General features: G+C 37.0%; 1 protein-coding gene across 1 annotated transcript in view; it reads right to left on the reverse strand.

Moving 5' to 3' along the window:
• Nucleotides 1–378: 378 nt before the first annotated feature.
• Nucleotides 379–24,902, reverse strand: part of ANKRD10 (ankyrin repeat domain 10) — a 39,339-nt gene continuing 14,815 nt past the window's right edge. The window contains exons 3-6 of the mRNA XM_082304811.1: nt 24,376–24,467; nt 8,771–9,006; nt 4,936–5,031; nt 379–2,050 (exon numbers count right to left, since the gene is read on the reverse strand). Of these exons, the coding sequence (XP_082160937.1) occupies nt 1,584–2,050; nt 4,936–5,031; nt 8,771–9,006; nt 24,376–24,467 (891 nt within the window). The 3' untranslated portion in view covers nt 379–1,583. The remainder of the gene's footprint in view (nt 2,051–4,935; nt 5,032–8,770; nt 9,007–24,375; nt 24,468–24,902) is intronic.

Raw genomic sequence — 24,902 nt, forward strand, 5'->3', positions numbered from 1 at the left:
CGCTGCAGGTAACTTGTATGTAGACAGTGACCCATGTAGAGTGCAAAGTTTATTTAAAACACTGACTACTCTGTAGTCTGTTGCATTTTGCCTAAAATGTTCGAAGGAGAGTATCATTTCCATGAGAATCGGACAACCAGTATTTTTAACCCATTTTTGGGGTTCAAGGCTGATACAACCTTTATACACACGATATCCAGTACGCGTTCCTGTAATTCGTTCAAGGACAACTTACCGGGCTGTTCACATTTGCTTCCATATACTGATAAAATCAAGAAATTCCACAGTTGCACTGAGAAAGATTATGGAGAAATGTGATTTAAAAACTACTAAAGACTTGCTCAAATTGCCAATAAAAAATAATGTCTAAACAAAATATTCAGATACAATGTAATATGTTTATTTTTTTTAAAATCCAATTTGTAAAGGTCCCTTTTTAAACAAAACAAGAACAAAAAAATCAACACAATTCAGAGGGCTTATCTCATTTACCATATTCCTCCCCACTCTTCACTTATCATAACACAAAGCAGCAACTTATATTGTTAGTGCTCATATAGTGCACTTATATGAATTTTGATTCGTGTATTAAGCTTTAAATACAATGTATTTTCCGTGAGCATAGCCCAAAGAGTACACAATGTTACACTTCCAAAGCATGTGTTAAAAAAAAGGACAATAAATGTATATCCAAGACAGTCAAACTCAAATATTTTGACTTGGCAAATTCTATAACAAGTAACAGCAATTTTAAACTGCGTACAAAGCAGAACAGTGCCAACATGCCTCCGGTCTGTGAGCTATGGTAAAATATCAAGCGTACGTATAAAGGAGAGAAGCCAAAGAAAACTGCCACGAATTCAGAGCTGACCTGAGGCACGCCCGACCGCGACCGAGCAGAGGCAGCCCACTGGCCCGCTCGGAAATGCAAAGAGCCCAGCAACAACGAAAAGCACTTCTACGCTACAGAAAGTGAAACGGTAACTTCTTCCAATTCCTGTCTCTGCGTTTTTAAACAACTTGCTTGCTCAAAAAATTTAAAGGAGGACATCTAATTCTACCAAACAAACGTACAAACTCTAAAGTCAGAGAAGCTCCAGAAGATTGCCACTTTCAACCTTGCATAGTGATAGCTGGCATTGATATTGCTACCATAGCTTCAGCAGAAGATATGGAAAAGAAAAACCGTTACTTCTAAGTGATGCACGTACGTAACATTTTCTTCACAAAATTCAGTTAAACGTTGTTTTAATAAAAGGGAAAACAGCTCTAAAAAGGGAAAGATAGTGTTCACAAGCTTAGAAATAAAAAAATACAAAACCAGAACATTCCATAATAAAAAAATGAATAACCATTCCATCATAACAGCACCTATTTTATCACTAAATAAGCCCCATACATGCAACAAACTACAACTATTGTATAAGGCCGTCAAATTAAAGGTTTACTTTTCATATAAACAAAGTGTAAAAATAGCAATAAGTTGCAATCTTCAAATTTAATGCTATGATGTGAGGACTTCGTCCCCCCGGTTTCATTTGGTAGCAATTTCAATCTGCGTTTGATATACAAAGGTCGCCCATCTAGGAACCGTGATACAAATACATTGTGCCTAGGACAGTGTTGTCGTATCTCTGTTCAACCTTGACAGAATTGGAATGCTCCACAACACTACTGAGTTCGGGGATGCTTTCGGCAGTATCCCCAAACCCATGGTAGTGTCCATAGTGCAAAGTATCTCCAGGGTCTTCCACCCACGAGGGCCGGTTCGAAACACAGCTACTCGGGCTTCCGTTCAGGTGCAGAGACCCACACATATCGGTGGAGTTACTCATGGCTTTTTCTGCTTCCTCGGTGCCGTTACTGGTATGAATTCGATGCCTACTGGGAGAAGTTATCCCGGGAATTATTCCGTTAGGTGTTAACGCTAAACACTCCTCACGCCGGGCATCCGTCCCACCGAGCTGCTGTGTGGCGGTGAAATCCAAATGTCCATTGATGGCACATCCATTTGTCAGTGCATTCAATATGGAGCTACTGCTATTCATATCTGCATTAAGAAATACACCTGTCACCAACAATTAAGAATAAATCGAAATACATCAAAATGTCTCCACTATACTCCACTTATTTAAAAAAATGTTGCCATACACAGCTTAGAAAATAAATCTACCCTTTCTTTATCTGTAATATAGGTAGTTCAAAGAAAGGAGAGCTGACCGGCATGCTTGTCGCATGGATTCTTGTGTTGAAAATGCAACTCTCTATCTACATTCAGTGTGTAAATATGCCTGTATTAATCCTTGCTACGGCAATGTGAATTTCTCAGAATTTTTTTCATTTCACTGCGTGAAGTAAGTGTGGCAGGCAACATTCTGGGCGGTGCTTTGAAAGGTGGAATAGAAGGCGTCGTTCCACCTTAACTGCGATGCCCTCTCGGGATGGAAGATTATGTACGTACAAGAACCGTGGCTCTTTTTTTTTCCTTTTAGTGGTAACTCTCACAGTACAGCGTACACTGAAATAGGTCAAATAAATAAATGTTATGTTGGGGTGCTAATATAAAATGTTTCCAAGTTCCTTTATTCAGAAAGTACTTCAATTTATCTAGCAGCTTGCTAGATAACATACTAGGCAGGTTTGTATTTAATGGTAAGTAAGTTTATAACATCTGTACAATCCACATGCAAAATGCCGTACAATAGCAACAGCAGAGTGCACAGAAGACTAAAAAAGATTAGTAGTAGGAAACAAAATTCTAAAAATGTGCATGCAAAAACCACTGACAACTGTTTTAAAGCAATTTCTCCTCTGAATGTAGCAATTAGTACAACAGTTTTTATTTCCATAAACAGATTTCATCAGTATGTCTGAAACGTGTGTTTTTGCAGTGGTACTCAAAGTACTAGCACAAAAAATTGGGTGATATATTCTGCCTTAAAAATGCCTACTGGTAAAGGACATCTAAAATTTCCGTCTATGTTGGTAAAGACGAGCAAGGCAAACGTAGAAACTACAGACCTATATGGTAACATTTAAAGATTTTACATTCCGTTATTATCCCTGGACGCATGCACATATGTTTATGCATATATGAATGCATAAACCAACGTGCAAAATAGGACTGCATTTACCGCGTATTTCCAATTCAAGCCAGTAAGTCTGTTGGTAACTTCCCACATTTGTAAAACACTGGGTTCCTGTTCAAGTGACACATAATGAGTACCACTGTTTCACAAGGAAGGATCTGACGTTTTGGTTCTCTATTAGTCCTTCACACGGATACTATTTGAAATACGGATTACGATACTGATACTTCACATAGAGCAACACATAATGCCAACAAATGTGTTCGATTTGTAACTCACTGCAGGCACTAACTGGAGTTTCCTGTTTAGTCCCTATGAGAGTTAAAATAACCACATCAGCCGAACTCACTAACCACAAATTCTTACTGAAAGTGGAAAAAACAAAAAAACCCCAAACCCATCAAGACATCAAAGCTAATATTTCAGTGATGAAAACGCACAGAAGGAATTTCATATAGTGTTTATTAACTGAAAAATGCAAGATTTTAACTGTTTAAAAATAAATCCTGATAGGCTGGCTTTGCCAAATCAAATTTAATAAAAATGGCGCTACTGTTAGTTAATATGCAAAAGTAGGTAATGAATAGTTCTAGTGATAATTATAGAACGTTGCTATTTGCTAAAAATTAGCACCTATAGTAATATATTTGTGAAAAACAGTAATTTTTCCATAAATAAGAACACTTAGTAATTACCACTGGAATATATCATAGTCTACTTTTTAAGTACTGATTTTATATATATATGTATATATATTTATTCCTAATATATTAAATTATCTATTAATTATAATTCCCTTTGGTGAATCTGATCTGTGGTACAACGCATAAACATACTTATCACAGAACAAATTAAAGTAAGAAATCAATTTCTGACTATAATAATGCACTGTCATAGTAACTCCATGCCTTTACCTACAAAGCGCATGGAAAAAGCTGACCCAAGATAGTTTTAATCAAAACGCTAGATGCATCCTGGGCTTACCAAAAGCATCTTGATTAAGCAGCCCTTAAAAACCTGAAGAGCATTAATATTCACTAATACTAGTAACATTCTGACTGTTTCATGAAGATTGGTACAAAAACTGTTACGTTAGTTCCAAAAGGTACCAAAAAGGTACGTTAGTTCTAAATACTAGTTTAAGACCTGTGATGTCCAGTCTTTTATTTACATAAAAAAAGGAGCCTGCACTTATATCATTGTGTCTGAACAAATTCTGAAGACACGGAATATGTCTAGACTATTCTTTATAGTATTTGTTGAACTATTTTGAATAGAGTTTAGTTGTAACATACATTATTTTCAAAGCTATATAAGCACTAGGATATGTTTCCCTATCTAGTCTTTTTATTAGCAATTAAATCCATTTAATGGAAATGAAATGAATAGTTTAAATTATTTCTAGATTTCCTTTAACCTGAAATTATAGCAACCAAAAGCAAGGCACAACGTAATACAAGCCTCAGGTTAAAAGTGAAACAGCCATTGTGGATTTCTGTTTATCTGAAATAATAATAAACTACTAATAAACCTTCTCTTTCACCATTACAATATATGGCATGGAACAGCTAATTTTAGATACCTACTAAACCCCCAATATAATGGGTGTTACAGCAATACAATAGTTTTCAAGACTCCAGACAAAAATTTGCAAAAATAAAGGACTAAGTTTTATACTTAAATTAAAAATAAAATGCATATTGATTCTTGCAACGACAAGGAGTTTGCATTGCAGAAACAGTGTATATTTCAATTTCTTTTGGTCCAACAGAAGTACTCTCCTGTTGTTTGGTGTCTTCAACCATTTGAATGTTGTTGTAGTTAACAGGAAACTGTCCACTCCCACCTGATACAACAGCAAACTCTCTATCAACATGCATATTGTCAGCATCGTCCTCAACTCCTCCGTTCATCATTGGTATTAAGCCATCAAAGCTGTAAGCTGATAAAAAAAAGTCACATTTAGTCATTGGTGCACCCTTGAAAACTCACTCCAACAGACAAGCACTTTGATTATTAAAAGCTTTTTACAAAGAAACGTACATTTTTCACGTCTGAAAGCTTATGACATGTCTGAGATTCCAAATGCAGAATAAGTAAATGCTAAGTACTTGCACATTCATTTTTATCCCTCAAAATGGACAATTACCAGTGTACCTATGAGACCTAGCAGTGTACCTATCAAACAATTACTAGTCTGATGTACTAACAGATTGAATAAAGAGCAATTTAACTCACTCGTATTTAGGCTTTACACCTACTGTGCCTGACAGATAAAAAGCTGTCTCTCTCTCAAATGTCTGTTGTCAGTCGGGACTGCTCCCTCTTTCACTACCAAGCGCCAGTTCCCAGCATCCCACCCCCTATCCACACCAGTCTGCTCCAGGGATCCCTTCAAGAGCTGAACAAACAGATCTCTCTTCTGAGAAAAGCCAGCAAGCGGTTAGACTGCTGTGGGAAATGCTTTAATAAGCAAGATGGGCTTGACTTCACTACCTGTTCGACCTACCACCCACGGCACTGCTCCAGTACTCTCCCAGCAGACCCTGCACTGCTCTCACACCGACATTAACACACCTTTCTATACGCACTGCCCGTACCTCTGCACTTACATCGGAAAGGGCTACCTTAGTAAACTGCAAGTCAGCTCTCATAACCTTGGGCACAACAGAAATTTTCGTAAACTACTCGTTTTTAAAGAACCTTAAGCAATAGCTAAAGTGTTTCAGGGCCAAAGAGATCACACAGGGCTTAAAGGAGACCAGGGCCCTCGGATCAGTGGGCTTCAAATGACCCTAAACCAGAAAGGCAAGGCGTTTTTTGTAGTTACCTCGAGGAATATGGCAGCGCAGCTTCCTGCTGGCCAATTCAAGGGTACCCCTTGCAACGCCTCCATCCCCACCTCTCAAACACCACCTAAAAGCAGCCGTGCCGAGCCTCGCGACACCGGTGTAGTCACGCCACCGGTTGCGTACAGCGAGCCAGTGCTGCCCGTAGCACGTACAGCACGGTGCAAAAGCCAACCTGCCAAGGGCCACGAACCAGAGGGGCGAGGATCAGGACGGCCGTGGACACGCTCGTGTGACCAGCTGGCCCAGCGCGCATCACCATTATATTTGACCCTGTGCAGCACCCTCCACCAACCAGCCCAGGAAGCAGGGTGAAATTGCTGGAATTGATTTCAGAAAAACGGACATAAAATCCAGCTAATGTTTCTAAGTCAAAACTCTTTGCTGTACATTCTGCAAGTGGCCACTGATTTACTTTTGTTAAGTTCAGCTTCAGCCTTTGGAACTCATTTTTGTATTACATTTGAAGAGAGTAATTAGTTTGTATCACAGTATATCGTGCATCAGTTTTGCTGCATTTTGAGGCGGAAGGTTTTTTTAATACTATGCACCTGGTAGCAGACAGATGTGTGTGCATATGAACAAAATTACACGTAACTCCCACCCACTGCCCAGTTCAGCTATTCCAGGACAGTGGGCAAAGCACAGCTGAAGTATTTCTCTTCTTCCAACTCTACCGCTTACAGGTTCTTGTAAGGGGCAGAGACGGTGCCCAGTCACAACGAGGAGGCTTTTTCAAAGCAGCGATTGTTCTAATTTGGGGTATGGCCATCAAAACCTGACTCTTCCCTGCAAACACAGGCTGCCTGGGAATCTCCTGCACAAATAGTCTTGAAAGGACAACAGACCAGTGTGGTTTTGGTAAGGGCAAAATTACCACAGAATTGGGCTGGTTTTGTAAAAAGGCTAGCTAAGCACAAAGATGTACTGATGACTTCTCATTGCTCAGCTCTGTTGTTTACAAAGCGCCTCAAGAACAGTGATTCATTCTCACTCCAACTGACATTTTACGTTGACACGATATTACTGATGCTGATGTCTTTGAAGGCAGACACGTCAGATTACAAACTTCAGCTTCCGCAGTCGGGATGCATCTCTTAATTACTATAAAAACCTTCAAGCAAACGCAGCAAGGCTTTTGGCTTTGTGTGCAAAGGTCTTAAAGTCATACTGGTAAAAATTTCAAAAATTGCCTACTCTGATTGCTTCTCTAACATCTCTGCAATTGCTTAGGGGATCTCGTTCACATACTGTATATTTGTTTGCTCAATCTAACTTATCCACTGGACCAACTACTTATGCTGAAAGGTAACGCAGATCCTGTTACTTCATGACAACATACAGAATAAAAACAGCTAGCCCAGTGCCACTCCCACAGATTGGGGGGAAACGCTACCGATGATTGACTAGATTGGAGCCATTTTCTGAAACTAACAGAGATTGCTGGTTATGAACGTTCAGAAGGAGCAGCTCTTCAAAACAAAAGTTACGTATCTTCGACTTCACGCAGCGCCTCCCGGTAACAGAACATGAATGCATTGGAGATGTCTTTCCGTAGCTGCTATGGGCATCCGTATACCACGTAAGTTTTTTCATTCTATGTAGCTACTTAAGGACTTTACTCCTGAAAAGCAGTCTTGCATTTAATTGCATAGGCACTCTACTCCATCATGAAATTATTTATAGTTTAGACCAATGACATGAAGTAACATATCCCATTTACGATCGGCTATGGAAGCATGCCGTTCAGGCCTCTGATCCTGGCACAGCTGAAATGGTGGCTGGATAGCAAGTACTAAAGCAAATACTATGGTGTCAATACTGATGTAATTTATGTTGTCTGTGTCATCTTTAGAAACATTGTTTTGGTTTCAATTCCCCTCTTGTTACCTGGAATTAAGCACTGTTTGAGCCTACTTTATTTGGCTCACTGAAAGTCACATCTGTTAGAACAATATAAACTTTAACTGAAGAAAGCGTCTTCAATGAAGACCTACAAAGTCCCTTTCCTGATGCTAGACACAGGAAAAAGAAATGAGGTTTGAGTGCAGAATGCTGCATTCTTTTTAATAAGAATTTAATGGGATGACCAACAGAGAGGGAGCAGAGGATACTCTCTATCGTGTTAGTCAAGGTGTCTGTAAGATGTAAAAAGGATTTCTTCATAGAGCCACCAAAAAATATCTTCCAGGTTGTACTATCACATCATTGCTGGCAGAGGAAGCAGCAGTATCCTCAATGCACAAGGCTGAATAGGAATCCTTAAGGTTCATTCTAGTCTTACATCCTTCCTGTAAGGTATCAGTTCCTCTTGGAACATGATCCTGGAAACTTAAGGTATGTTAACTTAATGTCACAGACATAATCCCTCTCAATTTGAGAAAACTTTTTGCATTAAATTTCTTTCATCCATCTTATCCAGCAAACAGTTTTTGAATTGTGAATGAATCCTGAAGTGGAAAATTACCATCAGAACATCCAGGCATCTCTGTGAATTAACACAACATTATCTGGCTCTCCTGAAGGAGAAGAAATTGAGGAAGGAGTAGAAGCTAATTTCAGCTCCTGCTCTTCCACATACTATTCTTGGCATCATGTAACTTTAGCACTCTCTGGAAATAGAAATTTCTGAACATGCCAAGCTGACAGGGAAAACTGGGATCTTCTGGTATGGAATAATTGTATTCACCTGCTTCTTGTATTAACATGTAATTTAGATATGTACGTGAGTTTGTCAATAATACTCAACATCCACTCTGCAAGGCTTTAAAATGTTTATTTTCCTTTCTCGGCAACAGTATCACCCCATCCCTTTTACCTCTGGGGTCTCACCTTCCGTTCTAGCCTTCTTTACTCCAGCAGACTCCGTATCTTCAAAGGATCTCTTTCGACTTGTCCCACCACTGAATGGATTGGGACCTGCATTCTGATGAACCCCATTTAAGGTGCCATTGCTATAGAAACGATTCAGGTGACAGTTCTGGAGGTTCAAGAGAAACTGGGCACATTCTTGGAAGCCCTGGGTATGTGCAAGGTCTGCTGCTGTCAGGCCACTGGCATTTCTCAAGCTGTACAATACAAAGAAACTGAATTACACTCATTCATCAAGCTAGCTTGCTGCTGCTGCTGCCCTTACTGACTATCTATCTGCTGGTGATGAGAGAAAACATACACTTAGCAAATTTCCATTAAGAAATTAGTTATCAATCTTAGTTTTATAACTAACTTAACTTTTCGCACATATATCTGGCTTCTAAGCAAAATTTGGGAGACAATACACTTTTAAATAAAATCAATATACTATGTGCCTTAAAAAAAACCATCTTCCTATTTAAACTTCTCAAAATGCTTTATTCTAAAATAGTCTGAAGTATCTGATCTTTACATAAACTTCAGACTAATTTAAGCCTTGAATTTTACCATCTTCTGAAGTTTATTCTGCAATCTATTGCTTTAACTTGAGCAAAAGATCAAATACTCAAAACAAACTTAACATGACTTGGCAATTGTCCATGGCATTCTGGTTTCTAAGGTAACAACAACATCACTATTCTTCCTAACAATAAAATATATACATATATATAGAAAAAGATAGATAGATAAAGATGCTATACTTAGTTATGCTTTGCTTATACTTTTTTTTTTGGTTTGTTTCTCATTTCAAGGTGTGTGACATCATAAGTGCTGGGATTTGCTTTGTTATTTGAACCAAGACTTTTCCATGCACGAGAGAACGGCACTAGATTTTGAATATTCTAATGCATCAAGGAGATCATAAGTGACATCTGGTAGGACATGTAGAGATGTAGGTTTAATTTGAAAGAGCGCTGTACCACACGCATTTACACAAACATACAGTATGTCTGTGCTTAGAAATATAGGGTAACTTCATAAGTAAGTGCATAAAAGTGGAGACAAGAGGGCTAGAAGTGACAAAACTAGATTGTGAAGTGAAAGATGCCAATAAATCTTTCCTAAGTTTCTTCCTCCTTTCCAGACAGATCTAACTAGTCAGAAAACTGAATTTTTGTTTCTTGGCTTCAGTAGTTTAGACAAGTCCATTACTTAAAAATCCAGCCAACAGAATAAGAATTCAGAAGATTAACAGACCTGATTCTGTTGAAACTCATATGAAGTGGAAAACGACTCACTCCAGCTCATGCAAAGAAAACAAAGAACAAAGCCCAGCTTTGCTTTCTAGATCATTGCAACTTATTTGCTATAAAAAGGATACTAAAAAAATCTTTAGAAACTATTACAGAAAGACTAATTCCATAAATGGATACGGCTGGATTACATAAAATTTGGAAGAACAAGACACAATACTACAGAAGCAAAAAAACCGCTAGGCTAGATCAGGGTAATGTCGTTCCATACTACAATATTGTAAGTCAACATTTACTTGGACTACTAGTGAAAATCCAGAGAACAGCAGCTAAGAGTGGTCTATGAAGTGAGACTTTAGAAGACTGAAAAACCTACTTAGTCCCAAGAAATGAAACCTCAAGGTAGAGGTATTAGTTTCAAATACCTAAAAGATAGCTGCAAAGAGAATAATCTGTTCTGTGCGTCCAGCGCAGGCAGTACATGAATGGGATTAACACGAACAAAGGGTGTTTGAAGTTAGGCATTAGGACAAAGTTTCAGAGTATAAAGGTTGCTGACTCTCCAGAGGGTTCTCTTCCCCCCCTCATTTTCAGAGCAGATGATGATTTCGGAAATTCTGCAAAATAGAGTCAATCCTTTCCCATGCTGAAGCAGACGGCCTGTTGAGGTCCCTGCTAGCCAACATTCAATGCTCTTTTGGTAGTTCTCATTTACTTGTGTAACAACATACAGATGTAACACAATGCAGCTACAATTTAAGAAACAGAAATTTCAACATATCCGTTTTGGACAAAGAGAATAGCTCAGTTCTCTGAAATCAGTTTTAAATTTGCAAGCCCCAGAAGGACAGTAAAGGAAATCTAAACAAGAGCAAATCGCAGTTTTGCGAAGATTAAAAACGACCAAAACAATATGGTGTTGACTGACCACCTAATTTAATAAAACTTCAAAGAGTAAGTAATTCTATTACTTAGCAAATGTTATTGAACAGTATCTGTGCTTTGAAAAACGGACTGTAAGACAGGCTACAGTTAAGTCACCATTTCCCAAAGGAATGTTGATGTAAGTTGCCAGAGGCATTTGGGGATGTATAAACTAAGATGCAAGTGTGTAAGGCTACATGACCAAACTCTGGGGAAGAAAAGCTATGTTTCCCAGAAACAAAACAAATGAACTTTAAGTTAGTGTTTGTCAGATTTTAAAATGTAATGACTTTGATATTTTTAGATCTGTTCCCTTCCCACCTGTGCTGGTTTTGGGTGGGATAGAGTTAATTTTCTTCCTAGTAGCTGGTATGGTGCCGCGTTTTGGATTTAGGATGAGAATAATGTTGATAACACGCTGATGTTTTAGTTATTGCTAAGCAGTGTTTATACTGGTCAAAGACTTCTCAGCTTCCCCTGCTCGGCCCGGTGCACAAGAAGCTGGGAGGGGGCGCAGCCAGGACAGCTGACCCAGACCGGCCAAGGGGCTATGCCATACCGTATGGCGTCATGCTCAGTATATAAACTGGGGGAGTTGGCCCGGGAGCAGCGATCGCTGCTCGGGGATGGGTTGGGCATCGGTCAGCAGATGGTGAGCAACTGCATTGGGCATCGCTTGTTTTGAATATTTTTTTATCATTATTTTCTCTTCCTTTGCGGTCCTATTAAATTGTCTTTATCTCAGCCCACAGGTTTTGCCTTTTCTTTTCCCCGATTCTCTCCCCAATCCCACCGGGGTGGGGAGGGTGAGCAAGCTGCTGTGTGGTGCTTAGTTGCCGACGGGGGTTAAACCACACCACCACCTTTTCCTGAACAGCTTACTCTTAACAGGTAGACAAAGATGTACTTGTTCTACAGGAGTATTCTGGAAGTACTGTGTAAGTTTTCAAGGGACTCAAGCACATTGGATAGAACATTCTTGCTTCTGAGAGTTTAGAAATGTCTCCCTTAAAAATCTGAGTCTGAATTTAGCCTATCAATTTCAAGAGAACTTCCTCTGTTCAGAAGTTAGTAATTAAAAAAAAAAAAGAGGGGAAAAAAGCTAAATCAAATTAAAGGAGATTACAGGATCTAGATGACTTTAGAAACTGGCTGGCCAACTGCTGTGAAAGAGACCACAACTGTTAAGTTCTCTCTGCTCCCTCTCAGTGGGAACACTCATTTTCTTTAGCTGATTTTTCTAGCCTTCTCTAGGAGGAAAATCTGTCAGTGGGAACACAAAATGCAGCAAGGCCTAGCCATGTTATACTAGCTCATCGTAACAAAATGCAAGTAAATCCAAGAAAAAACAACTAACTCAATTAGCCACATGTACAAAGTAGGAAAGAAAATGCTCTTAACAGGTATGACAAAGTTTTACCAGACTGGAATAGTTTTACAGATTTCTAAAACGTGTCGAAGTACTGCCATCACTGTGAGGATTCCAAGCGCGTAACAGAAAAATATAGTCTTATACAGTCCTTCTAGAAGCCCTGGAGTACTTGAATGAATTAAAAAGCTAGGACGTGTACTAGACCATTCTTTAAAAGCGCCAATCTAGACTTGGAGTGGTACTACCCTGCTCCAGCAGCAGTAACAAGGAACTGGGAACATATCTATTACTCAGTCTGCAATGTCTGGTCTACCTCAAATGCTGCCAATGTCTGAAAATGAAGCAGCTACCTCAACTTAGTCCATGAGCTAAGAATATAAAAGCCATTCCTGTAAACAGACTCCATCATAGGAATGAAAACAGAAACGGTTCATTCACTGCCCCAACTACACATAAGACTAAGAGGAGTTCAATCTCTCATGTGTAATTCCTATGTCAGTCCTTGGTTATTAACCGCAATTGTATGTAAACTGACTATCAAATGCAAAGAAGAGGGAGTAGTAACTGAAGATTCATTTGGCTATTAAGTAGGCTATGACATGGACTGCGTGGTTGAAGAAAAATAAATCAACAAGCAGGAAACTCAAAGAGGTAATCGCTATTATTTAAGTAAATTTTCAACTATTCAGTTATTAGAGATGTCCCTTGAAAGGTATTTCTCTTCATTTCTCATAGTTGCCTACATAAAGAAAAAGGATTTGACTCGGTAAAGGATATAACTGAAACTAACCTCAAGACCCAGGCTGTGAAAGAAAAGCAGTGAAAAAAAAAATGTAAACCGCTGGACAACATGGACAGAAATACCTCAAAACTTCATGTCTCTTGAAAAAATCTTCTCGTCCGCCCATCTTCTGTTTTTTTGTAAGTTAAAAATCCCTTCAGTACTAGTTTTGATCTTTTACCCTAAACACCTTGAAATAGCAGAAGCTGCAAAGCTCAGAACACACTGTTCGATATTAAATCTTCAGGCAAGCTGCCCTTTTGTTACTGCTGATCATACAGCAAATATGACAGCTCTATTTCTGTAACTGCATTACTCAGAATTTAAAAATGAGTAAGGAAATTTCCTGCAGGTTTTGTGGGTGTGGGTTTTTTTTTGTTTGGGGTTTTGTTTTTTTCTTTTTCCCCCCAACAAAGATGCCAAACTTGAGGACAAGCTTCTCTTTCTTTTCAGGGTTCTTCTCTAAGCTAGGCTACCTAGCTGAAACAAGACTAGGCAAATCACAAGCTACACAGACCGGTATTTTTCAAAGATGATCTTATGAAGGAACAAGCTACCAGCAAGGAAGGTGTGGAAAGATGGAAGAAAGTCATATTAAAGAAAAGAAAATCAGGCTAAGCCTTGAAAAGTTACATGCATTTTATGATTACTCAGTCCTTTATTAAAAAGTATTCATCGACTTGGTGCAGTGTTTTCTAAAGGGTGGCCTAGTTACTGTCAAAACAGACAGCTGTGCTCCAAAAACTTAACACTCTCTCTCTCTCTCTCTCTCTCTCCAGTAAAAAAAAAAGTCAAAAACTGAAGACATTGCTGATGGACGTCAGTCCAGCTACAGGAACAGGTGGAAAAACTGAAGGAAGGACACTGAAAACTAAAGCTCTGAAAATTATAATTCCCTTTTTGGCACCTACTGCAGACAGTAACATACATGAAGGCTTGAACTGACAAATGGGAGAAAAATTCCTTACTTAACCTTGCCCAGGATTAAATGCAGTTTTGGTAAGGGGTCAGAAAGTCAATTAACTCTACACTTCGAAAACACATACCTTGCATCATTTCCAAAGCAATTCAAGTATTTGAAAAACAGATGAGTCCTGTTAAGATTCTTTCACTTAACAGTATTTTGTTACTTTATAGTTTATTCATTATTTCCATGTAATTCTTATTACTAGAAACAAATTAGAATCATGAAGCATAATATTATTTACCCTCAGCCTTCTTTTAGGCAAAAATCCGGGAGCTAGGAATGATAAAGATATATTGTTTTCCTCGAAGTACAGAAGTATGAGATGTTAACTCCAAAGCAAAAGAAGAAAGACAAATGTAATTGGAAAGATACATTTTCATATTATGAAGTTATTTTAAATAGGAAAAAATCCATGAGAAAAGTTGAGGCAAGTCTGGATACGGATGAGTAGAAGTAGGTGATCTTGAAGTTCCTTGACAGATGACATTTAACACTTGAACTGTTCTGTAGTGACAGGTGTTTTATAAATAAACTCAAAACGTGCACTGTTATATTAAGAGTTAAAGCTCTGACTTTTGTATATGCATTTATTCATACACCTTTTACAGTGTTTAAAAACAACACTCTTCTAAGACATTTTTCTTCTTCCATCGAGTGATGTCCACAGGCAGTCTTCAAAACTGACTAATCTTGGCATGAAGAGGACTTTTTTTTTTAAAATCTGTTTTTCTCCCTTTGGTTGACATCATCAGAACTCCCATTTTAAAGGCCCAGTTCATCTGGAGAGCCCTGGTATCAAATTAAAGCAGCTATAAAGAGGACACCGATGAAGCGTATATTTCCTTCTTCCGAAATGATTTTAAAAATGCTGGCTGTCAGTGTAATTAAATTGTTGTTCAAAACCAAAAGAGATAAATATGTTAGCTGACCAATCAGGATTGGCATACAGAAACATTAATTAACTTTCAGTTTAGCTTCAGTTTAGGAGGTTGTTTTCATTATTTCAATCTAACCACGATTTGTTGTTTTGAGAAGCTCACTAAAAGAAGGAAAAAATCTGAGGCAAGCTCTCAAAAAATATGCAAGACATTTCCACTATGATTAAGTTATAGAAAGTAAAAAAACCAAAACAAATAAAACAAAACTTAGAACTGTTTAAATATAACTACCTTCATGTAAGAAAGATTTACTTCAAGGTAACTCACAAAATTTACTCTTAGAAGGATCTGTAGAAAGAAGAGATAAAGACTTGTGCTTCTTGCATTGAATTATAAATTACCCTGAATTTAGTTAGAAAGAACTTGATTCTAAGTTGTTTCAATTGTTCATATTTTTTTATACTTATCGGAGGAAAAAAGCAAGTACATTTCTGTGTGTCTTTAACATAGAAATACATTTGAAATACACTATCTTCCATTTATAATGTCACATACCTTGAAAAACAAATGTTTGCTACAAAAAGTCAACAGCAAATCTTTTTGAAAAAAACATTCATATATGTAAAAAAAATCCCCTAAATGTTTATTTTTAAATAGTGATTACACCTCCTACAGCTTACTGTGTTTTTGTTAATGCCATGCGACAATCTAAGAAAATAAACCACAGTTTTCGTATATCAATGTAATATCTGTTAAAAAATACTGATCTCAACTTATCTATTGTTAGTTTACAAATAAAAATGTAGATAAATGTAAATTAGGGTAAGCAAAGCATGCAAATCTATAGATTCTATATCTGAATTCCTAGATTAGCATTAAAACCAATCACCGCAACAAATACCTCAACAGTATGCCTTGTGTGCAGAAAGGAAGCGATACTGAACATTCAATGCCACAACTGTAAGGTTTTCGGAGAAGCACCTGTGGCAGTTTCAGCAGTTTCTATATGGAATGCTCCCCCTTTCTAGGATTACTTGAAAAAATCAAGTCAATTCGAATTACGTAGCTGTAAAACATTGACATGTGTAGTTTTTACAGTTTCAGAATCTTCTGTTTGATTTAAACGGGCAATGGTGCATAAACAGGAAACTTATATCATAAGGGATCACATATTTGCAGGCAACATTAAGATTAAAAGTTACATTAACATACATAAAGTGCTGTAGCACATTATTCAATATGTAAGCCATTATCATGTGACCACCTTAACAACAAGATACTAAGCCTTTTATGCCTTTAAAGCATTATTACTTTCATCCTGAAACCAATTTGTCAGTTCTTCACTGAAATTTATATAGAATGGATTAAAATTACCGGTCAACTCATGGCTTCAATTACTTTAAATTTAGTAGGCTGTATCTCAAAAGAATTAGTAACTATTCCTATAAAAAAAAATTAGCAGATACAAGGATTAAAACAAAACAAAAGGAGAAAGAGAAAAAAAAGATCAGAACACTAAAACGCCCACAGTGAGAAAAAAACGTTTCCTGTATAAACATCAGTATACTAGTCTAAAATTTCTAAAGCAAAATGATTTTAAAATACTAAACTTTAAGTGTTTTAACCCTTTGGTGTCCAAATACAAAAGTTGTGAAATAGTTTCAAACTTTTTTTTTCCAGATACCAAGAGAAAAATATTCTTAACTAAACAGACGTGTGTCACTGCTGGGGACAGCTATAAAAAATCATGCTAGAGTTACATACTGGGCATCTACAAAAGCACAAGTTGGTGCCAAGTTTTTATTTCACAACAAAGACTGTGGCAGCTGAAATTATTTTAGACTTTTAAAAACAATGGTAGAGTTTCTCAGAACATCCTCCAAAATCATAACAAGGTGAATATGCTGGAAAGAAGGAAGCTCTTCTCTGTGAAGCCACTTTTTTTTCACATCAACACCAAGGTTCACTATGCAGCTATAATCAACCCCTAGATACTTTAACTCACAACTGAGCAAATGCAGGCAGAAGAAAGAATTCATTAACCATGGTAGGCAACATCAGAATTACTACAAGCATCACCATCAGGTGGTGATTTATTGCTGTATCTGTATTCCAATTTATATGCTTTAAGAAAGACCTCAAACAGTGGACTTTGATTTTCAGTATCTCTTGTAAAAATAATTCACGTTTCCAAGTTAACTTTTGCCCGAACAAAATAGGCCTATCTGACTTTGCCTGGTATCAGCAATCAACGTTTTTAAATTCATATCCGGCTATGTAAGTGATTCCTAAACACAACTCACAAAAGGATGGTAGGAAAGACTATGGTAACTGTTAAAACAACAGTCTGATTGCAATACAGCATAACAGAAAAGACGTAATAAAATGAAAATAAACATTTCCTCAATCACTAGCAAAAATGAATTCCAAACAAGCATCTTTTTAGTACTGCAGCCACTCTAAGTCCAGAGACATTATAAGAGTTACTTAGCCAGCCAACTTTATGAAAATGAGAACTATCATTGCTGCTGCTATCACGTTTCTAGAAACAGACCAGGAATTGCAGATAAAGTTGCTTGCAATGAGGAAAGCATTATGGAAGACTATTAAGGAAAGGTTCAGTGAAAACTCTGACTTGAAAAGATAAACAGCCTTGCAACGCAGATTCTGCCAAGATGCCTCTAGTAACAAATAAAATCATGTTATTTCTCCTCAACACATCAACTGAAAACCAATGATAGACTAGAATTAGAAAAATTAAGAAAGCAAGCTTCTCTCAAATGTGCCAAGCATGGAAGAAAGTTCAAGAGACTTAGTACAAAAACCATGGACAGTAAGAGCTTGGGAATAAAACTAAAGAAAAAAAGTGTTTTTGTGCCAAAAGGGGGAAAAAAATAAAGAATGAAAGGACTGAAGATATTAGATGGATTCACTGTTTTCTCATAATAGGCATGGAGAGGGAGACTATCAAACTCCACAAAATTTTATTTTTTGTGACAAAAATAACGTCATGCTCTTACTCAAGCAGACAGAAGATCTTTTGGATTAAGAAACCGCTGAAATGCATAAAACCACTTTAAATGAGCTTCACGGAAGTATTTTTTTCAACTTGTATTTTCCTCCATTTAAAAGAAAAATGTATCTACCACGTATGCACAACATCAAGCAAAATACAAAGAAGGAAACAGAAGAGCAACTTTTTCCCTAAGCTGTAACTGCCAAAGCTCTTCCAGGGTCTGTTAGGCCTCCATGCAATGAGATACATCTTGTAACCTGTAGCACATGACACACATTAGAAAACTTTTCTGACCAACGTGAACATGTTCTGGGCCATGCCACAACTGCCCGATATCTTTTGTCCAGGTTCAAAGGTACTAGCTGAACTATGATCAACTTTACCGGAAAGACACAAACTAGAAGGGCAAAGGAAATCCAAATCAACACAGTAGAACTTAGAGCAAATGTGCTGCAATTAACCATTCCTTCATCACATACCCAGTCAAAAATATCAGCAGATCAAGCACAGCGCCCGTACAGATCGTCACCACCATCGACGTCTGGACTAACCATCAGAATTAATCAGACTATTGTATTTGGGAATACACTGCCCCCTTGTTTCTTCCAGTGTATCTAACTTATGCTCTGGACAAGTTCCACTTCGTAACACTTTGGTTTCTCCACTTGACTTAACCGCACCCAGGTTTCTGTTGCCAGTAATAGCTTATCTTACAGAAAATAAAAGCCACCCTATCTGAAGCGAAGCTGCACAGTGAACATTAGCACAGTATCGTATGTGAAGGCAGATCACTCCCAACAAAAAAATCCTAACATTCCTGTCAGAAATCTGAGCTATCCCCATTTAAAAGTCTTGGTAACACTTACCAGCTCTTTTGGACTGAAGAAAAGCTGAGAAACCAGTGCTATAAATCACAAAGGCTCATCACTGATGAGTAAACTCCCCTATCAAGCTGACCCATATCCTATGAACTTCCTTTATGTTCCAGAAAGGTCACAAAATATCACTGCTTTAATGAAGGACTTAACTTTACTCATAAGAAGTACAACCTCTCACATTCTTCTCTATTTCTGAACTGGTGTCAGTAACTGCTATTGTTATTCCATCCCCACTAAGAATAATCCACTCTCAAACTGAACAGGAATGAGTCTCCCTCAGCTTCCTGCAATTATTCAAAACAGTTGTAACTGAAAACTACCCTTTTCCATCCTTGTTTACTGAAAGACTGAGCCTCTCTCTTACACCTTTTGGTTTATCAGTTATCCAGGCATGTATGTTCTGCTTCAGTATTTCCAGATCTTTCCTTGAGACTGAATCCAAATTACTGCCTTCCTTCATGGTCACAACCTCCTACAAACCACGTTAAGTTCCTCTGCAAGGACGGCAATCAAGCGTGAAACCAAACATGGAAGAAATTAGTAAGCTTTACTTGTAATTATTTTGCAGGAGAATTCGAGTTTCACCGCTGAAACGTACAAACCGCTTTGACTTTGCCTCTCCGTAAGAATTTACGGAACGCAGGAAAGGAAAAATGAATTCCAACACCCGTGGCCTCCGTACTGCAGAATGGTCACTACAAGACGACTGCAGTGATGGCCCTTAAAATGCGTGCTATATACAATGAAAGAACAGCCACATTTTTTCCTCAACTACACTGCACTGTCTAGTAACGCAGCAACAGCAGTTAATCCAGCAGTTTAACTGCAATCTGGTGAGCACACTATCAGATTTGCAAAAAGAATCATGTATGAAGTGGCCTGAGTTTGAAAAGGACCAAACAGATTATATAAATATTAATATACTAATGAACAGATAAGAACCACTCTGTTGAAAAAGCACCTACATCCTATTCCCAAACAAATAATCAGCAAGAACATGAAGCATTACTCTCAAGATGATGTTAATGACTGTAAGCAAGTAGGATGTTGATTCTTCTACACTGAATCAATGTAGTAGCACAGCTTCTCAAGTAAAAAGATGACATAGTAATGGCACTTCGCAAGTATGTTAACACCAGAAATGGACTGCAGTATTAAAAGTTTGGTAGTTAAGTTAGCTAGGTAAGAAAAACAAACAAACGTTAAAAATCTACAAGTATCTGCTAAGATTTTAAGAAATGAGGAAGAAACCCAGAAACTAATGGAGGAGATCTCTGAACTGAGAGCCTTCAAGAGAAGAGGCCATGCAAGTTTCCCCTCCAGACTGAAAAGGAAACGAAGGTTTATGACACAAAGGAATGGCTGGTTTCTGAGTTATCATCATGAAATCTACACATCACTCTTCTTCTGTCTCCTCACTAAAGGTGACTGAATTTCAGAAAGTGAAGAAGTCTTGAAAGTACAAATTGAAGAACAAAAGCTGAGATATCACAGGAGTGGTCATAACTGAAATGTGAAAGAGACTTCAAACAGAAATGTATTACTAGAATTTCACAAAGGGCTAATCCAGTGGCACTAAAAATATTCACATTGGACAGATTTCCATTATGGAGGATGGAGAGCAATTGTGAAGAAGAAAAAAGAAATTAATGATGCCTTTTTTTAAACAACACAATCCAGTTCATGACACATGAATTTGCAAAGAGGAATTAAAATTAAGCCACTGCCAAAGAATGAGAATAAAGTTTTTGCTGAAAAACTAAATACCAGAGATAGGACATTCTGGCATTACAGAAAGAGTGAATTTACACATTCAAATGAATTCAAGACAGCTTTAATGAGAAAGTGGCTGCAGTGTCTGTCTAAACTAGATCAACATCACGATATGAATCTGTCATCTGGTAGAAACAGATGTACTGGTATATTTATCCCAGCATGTCAGTTATTCTCCCCAAACCTGGAGACCAGAGTATAAGAAACCAGAAAGGAAAGTATCTCTTTTGGGTCTTGTAGCACCCCATCACGGTATACAAATGAATTTTTCAAAAACCCGTAAGATTTCTGGCAGGGAAATAAAAAGCTTTCCTGTGCTACTATTCAAGCATCTTGATCAACCAAACTCTGAAGTAAGCAAGTACTTGCGTTCTATTAGATGGATGCACACCAAGCCACATCCTGTCCCCCAAGTTACACTTCCCTCTATCCCAGGATAATATAGCATTTGAAACTTCTCTGCTAGCTCTAAATCAAGTCACTAAGGAATACACAACTGTTCAAGTGACAGTTGCCCAAGAATTTTTGTTCAGAAATAAGTGGACACAAAGAACAAGGAACTGCATGAAAATGGACATGAAACTGGAAGAAGTTCAAATCAGTATAATTAACAGCTGCATCTGCTTATTATTTTTTTTTTATTCCTCAGTGTCCTGTGATTATAGCTGAATTTTATATTTTTATATATGCTATGATGCAATCTATGTAACTATGTTAATACCCAGCATTTCAAAAAATAGTGTAGAAGAGCAAAACAAAACATGGCACCAAGAAGGCTTTTCCTCCATAAAGAGCTGTGGACACTTGTTTGTCACCATGATAAATAATACACAATTAACCATACATAAATCGCATAATTATGCTTTTTAGTGAAAATCCAGCAGTTATTATGGATACTTTAAAAGGTACTATCCACATTAAAAAGTCAGTTACACAGCAAACCTTTTCACTCATATGAGGACATTGTGACCACCTGCTTCCCCCTCTTCAAGGGTCCATGAATACCATAGTTAGTGGAGCAACCATTTTTATGGCTGTAGGACATACTGTGCACAGAATATGCTTCAGCTAAAATGAGAAGGTAAATACCACAAAAAAAATCAAAATATTTTCACTAGGGTACAATTATTATTTTGTAATATTATTAAAAATTTACACAGGAATAGAGACCCAAATTCTCTCTCATCAATTAGGAAAGCAATGCAACAACTTCATGAAATTTAGAGACTGCAACATACTGTATTTCTCTGTAAAAGCAATACACTAACAAGCCTGAAATAAAGTAAACTAGAACAATTCAAGAGAGGCAATTTTATTCAAACTAAAATTCTTACTTTTATCCTTACTGGACTATTGTCAATATTCTTTGGCTTCCAATATAACTAAAGGAGTGAATAAAGTAGAAATATGGTAAACACTGATACCAAAGATTACACTACTCCAAGTAACTTCATTTTAACAGCAGTATTTCAATAATCACTCATTAATAAAAAATACATTTCTTGCAATATTACACTACTGATTACCAGTGTTCGTGTAATAATGAAATCTTAACATCCCTGTTCTACTTTCTATAAAAAACTAGGGATGGTGCAATACTTGATGTCTACTATAAATATCAGGTATAAGCTGTATATTTGACTATTTGCAGTCACAAGGGATATTCTCTGCATCTTCACGTAACTAGGTTTTGATACCGGAACTGTATGAAGAAATAAAGAAAAAATTGGGTTAGAAGATCTAATCCCCATAAAAAAAGGCCATATTGACCATCAGTACAGCTCAGCACTTTAGTTCTAGTTAGTGCTTAGCTCTGTATTTTATAAAATTTTTGCCTTGGTCCTATATAGTCAATTATCATTTTGGTTAATATATACAAATTAGAACTCAAATATATGGATAAAATCCCTCTCCTTTTCTTCTAACTTAAGCCATAAAATAAAGGCAGTCAAAAATTTCAGAGCATCTACATTTTCAAGGTGTTACAAAAATCAGGAAATCAACATAACCATTAGAGATATGGGGCCAGTTTTCAAACCCAGATAACCCAAAATTAATCAATGTAAAAAGCATATACGTGGATTTGGCCTAATTTAACATTCCGAGCCTGGAAACCAGATTCTATGGAAAAAAATCCTCACTCCAATCAGTCAATAGCTAGCTCTCTCAGGTGACAGGCCCAAGTCCTGATCCTCTAAATGACTAAACATGGGTTGCTCCACCAGCCTATTGCATCTGCATCCCTGATTTTACCATTTTCTGGATAGGATCTGATATTTAATTCCCTATAGAACTTGCGACAAGTTATCCTACTGAAATACAGATGGAATTCTAAGCTAGAAAACTGAGAATTCAAATTATTTCCTGTTCACTAAAACTGCTATAAACCTACGCTACTTCGGCTTCAAATAGCTTTGGTTAAAGGCGGATATCACTCTCCAAGTTTTACAGAAATGTTTTGCCTATGGCTTGCAAATACAATGTTTAAAAAGCAAATTTTAGTTCTGCAAATTAAAGTTGCAGCCACATCCCCAACCTCAGTTACTCAGCTACTTATTTTGAAAGTCCTATGGATGTAACATGCCCTCCTCCTTACATCAGACTCTTAACTCACTCATTTACAGTTTATGCAGTTCCACAACTTCTCTTTTGATTGGATACTTCATAAAAATCACAAGATTACATACTAATTGATGATGATAATTAAGGTTTGCTCAATTCCACAGTAAATTTAAATCCAAGTTTATCTTAAGATATCGGAAAGTGAGTTCAAAATGGGAATTTATCAATTTAAGACTGATTTCATGAACTTGTCAATAACTGACCGAGACAGCTGCGTAAGTTATTTCAGTGTTATTTTTCTATGAAGCAATCTCTTCATATAAAGCAATTTGTTCATTACTATTAACTTAAAAGGTACTATATTTCCTGAATACTCTACGATACCATTGAAAGAGTTAAATTTTATGGTAGATTTATCAGGGCAACATTACAAAAACAGTAAGATGGAAACCAAAGGGTAAAACAAGAAATTAACTACATGATTCTCATTTCACTTACAACTTAAAAGTTTCATATTGCAGGTTAAAATACAGTAACTAGTTACCATTTAAGATAATAAGGCTAGTTCTAATTAAAACAAATTGCTAAAGTATTTACATTATTATAAGCCATAGAGCTTATACTCAACATTTCTAGGTGAAAACTGCATCCATTTTGTCCATGCTGTAAGTTGCAAAAGTTTGTGAGATTTTCTGAATGTTTTTGCAGTACATAAACCTTTAAAGAAAAAAGTTAACAGGGCAAATACACAATATACTAACAAACAGTATTAAACTAACTGCAAAGAGTGTGTGAGATGCTATTTTGCACAAATGTTGCTTTTGCATTGTTTTCTATATTTATTCACCAGTGCAAGGTGTAAATTTGTTGTAAAAAATAACTACACGCTAGATAAAGTGTACAATTTGGGGTCATCTGACAGAAGCGTGATAAATATTTTAATATATCAGATATAAATGCAATACTAATGTTGCACACTGGTGTCACTTAAGTAAAATAGACTTTATTACTAGACATGCAAAACATCTTGGGCTTCATTACAGTTGAACATGTCTAGCTGTCTTTTAATCAGGTGTCTGCTGTTTTGACTTTTCTTTCTGACATTAGTATCTATGTTTACTAGTCTAAGTTAGTTAGCTAAACACACAACAATCAACAACAAAAAAAATACCTCACTTACTCTATTTGCGCACCATGAGCCACAAGGGCACTTATGGAATCCATACTACCAGACCGTGCTGCTTTATGAATAGGAGTTTCACCAACATAATCCTGTAAAGACAAACTACATTTTGTCAAGCATAATCTTTCCAAAAATTAAAATATTATTTGTACATTACTCACTTTAATTAAGCAAGCAGATATATAAAAGCAGCATTTATTAGCTAGCAAATGCATCAGGTACTTCATTACTATTTTCAAGTTTGCAGTAGGCTGTCATGTATATTAGATATTTAGCAAGAAATAGTGCTAAGGGCATCTAACTCACAAGCTAAGCCTTATCCAATAACTAGGCAATCAACAGAGTCATATTCAGCAAAATTTGTTAAAAAAACCCACAACATATACCACCGTAACAAGTTACTCTAATACCTTTATTTCCTAGCACTTTTCTTTCCCAATATGTTGGACTGAGCAAGCCATCTTGAATTCAGAAGCAGCATGGCCAAGTTTGTGGGACTATACTGCTTTCAGATCTTGCTGACA

Source organism: Platalea leucorodia (genome assembly GCF_965183815.1).
Source record: "Platalea leucorodia genome assembly, chromosome: 2".
NCBI classification, from domain to species: Eukaryota; Metazoa; Chordata; class Aves; order Pelecaniformes; family Threskiornithidae; genus Platalea; species Platalea leucorodia.